General features: G+C 35.5%; 1 protein-coding gene across 1 annotated transcript in view; it reads right to left on the bottom strand.

The window, feature by feature from the left end:
* Nucleotides 1–7,085: 7,085 nt before the first annotated feature.
* The window catches only part of LOC110022173 (beta-arabinofuranosyltransferase RAY1), a gene marked incomplete at its 5' end in the record, with an annotated part of 11,099 nt that continues 10,001 nt past the window's right edge, over nucleotides 7,086–8,183 (bottom strand). The window contains 1 exon segment of the mRNA XM_020720989.1: nucleotides 7,086–7,762. Coding sequence (XP_020576648.1) covers nucleotides 7,314–7,762 — 449 coding nt within the window.

Genomic DNA, 8,183 nt, shown 5'->3' with positions numbered 1-8,183 from the left:
TTTTCTGAAACAAAATATAATAACCAATTATCCTTCAAAAATCCTTCAAAACATCCAAAAAGTCATAAAAGTGTTTGTGGAACAATCCCTAACAACTTTTAAACCCTTTTGAAGTGTTTTGAGATCATTTAAACCTATTAATCATCCCAAGTTCATTGTTCAAATGATCATCCCAAGTTTTAAATTTGGTTTTAATTGATTAATACATTTTATCCTCAATGAACTTGATCTTTTAATTATCCCAAGAGTGAGATGGTCCAAATATTCACTTGATATTTTTTTTAAAAGTTATGTAAGTAAATGTCCCTAAGGCAAGTATAAGTCATTAAAGATTTTGTACCCACCAGTAAAGTTGGACTTGTAGTGTTTAAAGGTGTTAATTGGTAGTTATGTTAACTTTTCTAAACCTCATTAAACAAGTTCAAATATCAATTCTAGCTCACTACAAAGCCCTTAACAATTTTCATGGGTGAATTTGCAATTCTCAAAATATTAATTCAAGTGGAATACATTCTGATTAAAAGATCATGCCATATCCAATCATGGGCTTAAAATGAGTGGATTAGTATCTTCCTAACTTAACTCATAACTTTAGAATCATTCAATTTTAATTGACTTCCAAATCATGATGATTCATAAAATTACAATTTTACCCTTACCATGAAAAGGTGGCAAATTGGTTTCTACCTTTTAACCCATTATATTTCAATCATCAAAAAGAGTTCATTAAGATCAAAATTACCAATTTTCCATTTAATTAATCCTAAATTTTTATTAAGGCACCAAAATCTAAAGTTACCCTTTTGCCTTTGGAGTTCTTGATACGGAGCTCTCCACTCCATATAATTCAAATGAATTTTAATTTTTAGAGTACCCCACTCATGGTTCAATTAAAATATGAGCGGAGAAAATGTGATTTTCTCAAAATTTAATTTAATTTAAATAATTATTTTAACCTAGAATATAATATTTTCAATATTAATTTATTTAACTAATCAAAGTAATTTTTTTGTTCATGGGAAAATTATTGGAGGTTCACCTAGGTCAGAGGACCACTTGGACAGAATTCTATAATTTTTCAAATTATATTTTCATTATTATAATTGTTTATTGATTTTAATGATTTAATTTAATTAAAAATATGTTTTAATTAAAAAAATGGCTTTTTATACTTTTATTAAATCTCCCTAAGTTCAAAGAACTCGGAGGAAAAAATTTTTCATTTTTACGATTTTTAATTTATTTATTATAATTATTTTAGAAGAAAATTAGAAAAAATACATTTTTAGCCTTTAGAAAATTATATTTAACTTAGAAAAAATAAGGAAAGATAGACATCTAAACTTTCAATAAGGAACCTACCAGAAGGAACCTACCAAAATAAGTCCCATAATTTTCTGATTTATATTTTAATTTATATAATTATTTTAAGTAAAATAGACATCTAAACTTGGAAATTAGGATTACATGTGTAGAGATTGCTTTCTAGCTTTAGAAAAATCACAAAACATCCCCACTATCATGAAAAACAAACCCCTAAAGTTTCAAGCCATGATAATTATTATATACTTAATTAAAATTAAAACATTTTAGAGAGTATTTAATTAATTAAAAATCAAAGACACACCAAACAATTTTAATTTCTGTTCCACATTATTCTCCTCTATTCACTGAGCAATAGGGTATTTTTATTTTATTTTTATAATTTTTCCACACCAAGTTATGAATTTTCTAAGCTTTGGAATTAAAATAAATAAAAAATCCTTAATTTCCTACTTATCCCAGTCAGCGTCGCATCAATCCTCGTACCCTCCTAAGCTCTGAGTGGCGCTTTTTGCTTCAGCACCACCGTCCATGTAGCCACTGACTCAGCCCATGCTTTTTGTTCCATCTGCTCGTCTGATGCTCCCTCCGTCGTTGGATCAGTACATGTGCGCATGGACGGCATCTATTCATCGTCCCCGATTAACCTAACGTGAGAACCACTTGTCTTCAAACCTTAAGATCTCACTCAATACCCAACCAAATTGCTTTTGATTTGTTCCTACACCTTCATCTACCTAAGACGAACACATCTATATGGCTACATATGTATAAAATTAAAGTTTTCTTCATAAAATCCCAAACCTAGCCAAAATTTCGGGTTTAGGCTTTATACCTGAGTCTGAGAGGGGAGGTCTCAATCAGATGATTGTGGAAGCTTTAGTAGATTTTGGGGAACCTTCTGGAAGTGTCACTTTCCTATGGTGGATGCTCCATGTATGAGTTCAATGAAATGGGGGTGCGGTCTTGGTCAAAAAGTGGGTTAGAGGGCTCAATAGAGAGGGATTTAAGTGGGAAACTTCTCCTTAAGCTCTGGTGAAGCTTAAGGACACTTCAATTTAGGGTTTAGTGGAGTTTCGGAGATGGGCAGAATCTACCCTAGTTTTCTAGTGATGAATTGGGCTCAGGCAGTGGTTGAGGTGACTGGAAAATGGTTGGGTTAAGCTTAGGAACGCTTGAAGAGGCTCTGGAAAGATTTCGGCAGAGTCTCTCCAAGGATTTAAGCACACTCTATCTTTGGTCGTAAGAGGGTGGTGTTTAAATAGAGGAGCTTGAGGTGGCTGGTTGGGCTTCAATTCAAGTGCAAAGGCTTGCTGATGTGGAGGGTTGAGCGGCGCCAAGGACCAATTGAAGTTAGACACATTGGATGGGTGCAATGGGTTTGATTTAAAGTTGGGTGGCTCTCGGTTTTGAGGCTCACCGATGACTAGGCCGACCGGCCATGCCAGGGAAGGTGTCAGTTGGCTCAGAAGATCCAAGGAAAGGTTTAATGGTGATTAGCTTAGAGGTTTGATGACTGATGGCATATCTCTCTTGGTTTAGCCAATTTTGGAAGGAGATCCCCTAATTTAGGGGACCCTTGGTCCATGGCTCAACTAGGTTGGGGTAGGTGGATATAGGCTAGTTTTTATGGTCTAAATGTTGGTTGTGGTGGGCTTGGGTTGATCAATTTGGCTTGATTTGGTCAAGTGTATGACTTGGGTTCAAAGTTTGGGTTTTGGGTCAACTTGAGTCTAAGTCGGGTTTAGGCTAGGATTTGGGTCAAGTGATTGATCAATTTGGATTGGAACATTGTCATGAGGAGTTTGGAAAAGGAATTGAGCGATTTTGAATTGATTTTGGGGTTCAATTTGACCGAACTTGGCTATATAATCAATTTTGGGCATTTGGGTTAAACTTGGGTTTGGATTTGGTTAGGGTTAGGACATGGTTCAATTGATGTTTCAAATTGGTCTAAAAGATTGTCATGAAGAGTTTTGGATATCAATTGGGTGGAAATTTTGGAGTTATGAGGTTCAATTTGGTGGATTTGGGTCTTTCTTTTGGTCAAAAAATGAGGGTTTTGGCTTAAGTTGGATTTGGGTAAGCTTTGAGTTCAAATTTGAGTCAATTGATTGTTCAAATTGATTTGTGAAGGTATTATAAAGAATTTCAAATTCAAATTTGGGGAAATTGATTTGATCACGGGATTCAATTTGGGGGAATTTAAGGGTATGGCTAATTGGGGATTTTGGATTGGGCTTGCAATTGGGCTTGGATCTGTGTTCAACTGAGCTTGTATTTGGTTTCAATTGGGATTGGGAATGATGAATTTGAGTTTGGAATTGAAATTGGGGGGATATTGAAGTCAATTTGATGGAAATTGGGAGTGATTTGGGGAATCTGAGCTATTAAGGGAAATTTGGGGATTTTGGCCAAAATGGGTCAATTTGGTCAAATTTGGCTCGATGGAGTGGTTCAAACTGATTTTGGTGACATTTGAAGTGATTTTGGAGATTTAGGGAATTTTTAGAATTTTTGGGGCCTGGTTTTGATAATTTTGAGGGTTTTGAGGGTATTTTGGGAATTTTGGAAAATTTGAGGTATTTTAGTTAATTTGAGTGGTTGGGAAAGGTTTGAAATGATTTTTGAAGAGATTTTGAGAATTTGGGTAATTTTGGGAATTTTTGGCAAAATTTAGGGTTCATGAGCAATTTGATAATTTGGTGAAGTTTGAGGTCAAGAAGGGTCAAAATTGAAATTTGGCAAAATTGGGATTGATTGAGGATGTTAATTAAGAGGTCACCCTATTTGAGCCATGAGACCAAGGGAACTTCCATTTTGGATCCTCCATGTGTTGGTCTTAGCCAAACCCTAGCCCAGGGCTAATGGTTCAAGGGACCATCCACATGAGTTTCCTATAGAGTAGAGGATCAACTAAACATGTTTGGTTGGGGGTTGAGGTTGTGAGTGCAGGTGCAAGTGTATGTGTACAAGACTGACCCAGACCGCACCACCCAGGGTTAACCCTAAGGCCAAATAGTCCTATGGGGACCCCTCTTGGGCTCCCCTATATCGATCCCACCTATTAAGTTTTAGAGGTTAGAACCAACATGTGGGACTTCAAGATGAGCAAAGAAGAGTTTAGAATTTCTATTGGTGAGTGTACAATCACTAGTCCTCTAGGAATAGTTAACAGGAAAGTCATATGGTTAGACCCTAGGCTCCTAAGGAAGAAAGACTAGACCTCAACAAAAGTGAGGTCAAAAGTCCCCAATAGGATTCAAGAGATGGGAATTTGAACCTCTCAAGAGCCTTAACCTCAATGATCTCCCTGGAGAAGGCATTCTCCATTTGACTGGGACGTGAAGCATCGACATGTCTCCGCCTATCGCAATCTAACAGGGTCGAGGCCAACTTTTCAAGATAATATGAGTCATCCTCTTCATTTGGAGTTCTCCAAGATTTGATGTCAGATTCTTTCCTTTAACGTGGAGGGGTTGTCGATTAAGGTAGCAGCACTATCACATGAGCAAGAGCCTCTCAAATCATCTCCATCATCTATTCTTTGAGCTAATGGATCTATTGAGCTACAAAATCTCTAGAAGAGTTCATGATTCTTGTTACTTCTCGGTGGTTAGGTTCTTCTCCATACATTAATCTTCTCGTCACATAATACATGCTAACCACATTTTTTAGGGTATTGAACTCACATTTGTCATTAAATCACACCCAAAGAATAAAGTGTCCAAAAAAAAAAGAGAGGGGGAGGTAGAGAGGAAGATCGAGATGAGAGATTGAGAAGCTAAATCAAGACAATACAAAGATAAGCAGGATGAAGGAGATTAGAGGGGGTTTTCCTTAGTTCCGATGAGCAAAAGACTGAAATTGGGATCTGTAATTTGTGGTTCAAATTGAGGATTTGGAATCATTATAAACATAATACCCCCTATTTATAGAGATTGTTTTCCATAAAATGACTTATTTTGACTTATATCACTAATAGATCTTAAGATTATATACTTGTCTTTAATGGTCATATTCCCACTAAAATTGTAGACTTCGAGAGATCTCCTTCTAGTTGACTTCTTTGCTAAACAAGGAGGTTCTCTGCCTCTCGTGGTTCTTATATTTAGTTTCTCATACTCGACCTCTCCTACTCATTCTTCGATCACTTGTCATCCCAAATTAATATTTTGTTCTCTACTTATGGATTCGTCTGGCTAACTTCTGATGATTGACGGATCAAGAGTCATTCGGCCCACTGTTGGTATGAGTAGACGCTTTTGGTCATATAGTAAGGAAGAAAAAAGAATCCATGGAGTTGAAGAGATAACCATAGCGTAATGTGATAGCTGATTGAAGGAGATGCACAGCCTTCATCATAAATATTATTCCTTGCTACATTTTTTCTAATAAAAAGAAAAACATCTAACAGGAAAAAAGGATGGCCGGCCATAACAAAAGCTTCCTTTTTTAATGCATTCATCAGCCTCATAAAATATTAATAATAATAATAAATGCACATTAGTTTTCTATATACTAATAAGAAACACGAAAGACAAGCAACAGACTAAGGGTCTGTTTGAGGCAGCTTATTTGGTGCGGTGGCGTTTTGAAAACGCATCTGACCTGTTTGGGTAAATTGTGTTTTGGCAGCTTATGCGTTTTCAAAATGCTGAAAATAGCGTTTTCACACCGCATCTGTCTAGGTAGGGTGGGAGCTTTCTGGCTGCGGTTTGGCTTTCCCAAAAAAGTAAAAATTTGTAATAGCTACCGCACCTAACTTATCAGTAGATTAGTTTTAATCAACTTATCAGCAGATTATCCAATAAGTTGCAGCTGCCCCAAACATACCCTAAGATGCCCTTCCATTAAAAAAAGTAATACAAAAAAACTACATATCCAGTTATTAGACACATAATCCTGATACAATATTTTTTTCAAATAAAGACTACCATGATTGCATTAACACGAAATTAAACTTACGTGCAGAAAAGAACGCGTGAGCCAAAAATAACATTTTCACATTAGGCCTTCTTTTCTAGCTTCAACGTGTCATGCAACGGCACAAGGGATCATGCATGCATGCTTGTAGATATGAACAACGAAGATTTACAGTAATACCACATGTTTCTTATATATTTACATATTTAACACCTCAATTTTGACTTTTATCTAATAATTTTCTAATCAAATCTAAATATATGCATGAAAACATATAATGTTTTTAAACATATATAAAAAGTATTTAATCAAAGATTATTGTGCATATAAATAAAATGTTTAGGCAATAGATATATAAATGCATAGAAATTATGTGATATGTATGTAAATCAGCCAAACAACTATGGCGGCAGAATTGCTCTCTGCATAATAAGCAAGTAGGGTATGCATTCGACAGATTTGGTTGGATTGGTTAATAGATTTGTTAAACCAATTAAACTAAACCATATAATATATAGAACCGAGACTAAATAATATGTAAAACCGAACCACAACACAATTCTGTTTATTCTGTTCAATTTTTTAACCAATTTATTAAATTGTATGTTCAAACAGTTCAAATAGATTATTAACAAATTTGTGAACAAAATGATTGATGATTTAATTTAAGTGTAATATAATTCAATAGTTCAATTTATTTGTGTTTTTCAAATCGAAGAAATAGCCATAATCCAAATAGTTATTGAGCTCTAACTTTACTAACCAAATCAAATCAACCAAATATTCTGGTTCAGTTCTATTTTTCGGTCTATACTAACAAATGCGAACCTCTGCTGACATGTATAACACTATCTTCTAAACAGCAATTAATTCAGAATGGTAATCTGCACGCAGCTGACTATTAATGAGTAGGAATAGAGCACATCACTTCTGGCAGTGTTTTTTTTTTTTTTTTTTTTCAAGTTGATTTCGTTAAACTCTTCCAAAACTAGCAATCCCATTCACATTAAACTTTTTATCTAAGGGATGGATTCAGTTAGAAATTGTACAGACAGAAGTGCAATTTAAAAAAAATGACTGGTTAAATTGGTATGATGCCAAGTTTGCAAGCACATTCTCTGAGCAGGATCATATTCCCACAGGCCAGAGTGCAATTGACGTTCTAGTTTTCTCATTCTACCACTTATCCAATTGTTATGAAGAATTATGCATCCCTGCTTCTGGCAGGAAGATCTCACATTTATTTTCTCCCACAGCCCCTTGTAAGCCCCATTGGGAAATAGATTCCTGTCAAGGAAGTGGATGGTCAGGTTTGTGCCAGGTTCAAGACAATGGTTGTCATCCACACGATTGATGCCACCTTGCCCGCACAAGACATCATAGAAACTAGGCTGCTCTGACAGGGTTGAACTTAGTGCATGCTTGACAACCTTTTCCATTGCAGCAATGGTTGGTGGATCAGAGCGAGTAAAATAAAAACCAGAGTTCAATCTCCGAGGTAAGTTTATGGGTCCTGCAAGAAGCATTCAATGTATCAACAATTAATGTAACGGTCAACCTAAGTTTGGGATAAAGAACTTTACACTGGTTTTAAGGTTCTGAAGGTTGCTTTGTTTAACATAGTGTGTTTTTTAAAACATGTCCATGTCCTTTGGAAACTAGGTAGGTTAGGGAAACTTCAGAAGTTCTTATTTGAATTATCAGAACAAAACAAGGAGTATCCGTCGTGGAGGTCGCCAGTGGCCAGATCATCATCAGCAGCAACAGCGGCAGCAGCATTAGCCTTTGTTTATTTAATCAGCGAGTAATAGCATACTCTACGTAGGAATCATGGGGATCATTTCAATCAACTTCAAGCCCTTATTAATTCATTTTAAGTATGCTTTTTAGCGAAGATTTATACATACATATATATATATATATACATACATATA

This window comes from Phalaenopsis equestris, unplaced genomic scaffold (genome assembly GCF_001263595.1).
Source record: "Phalaenopsis equestris unplaced genomic scaffold, ASM126359v1 Scaffold000174, whole genome shotgun sequence".
Classification (NCBI taxonomy): Eukaryota; Viridiplantae; Streptophyta; class Magnoliopsida; order Asparagales; family Orchidaceae; genus Phalaenopsis; species Phalaenopsis equestris.
The sequence above is the reverse complement of the archived record's forward strand: the minus strand, read 5'-3'. Positions and strand labels throughout refer to the sequence as shown.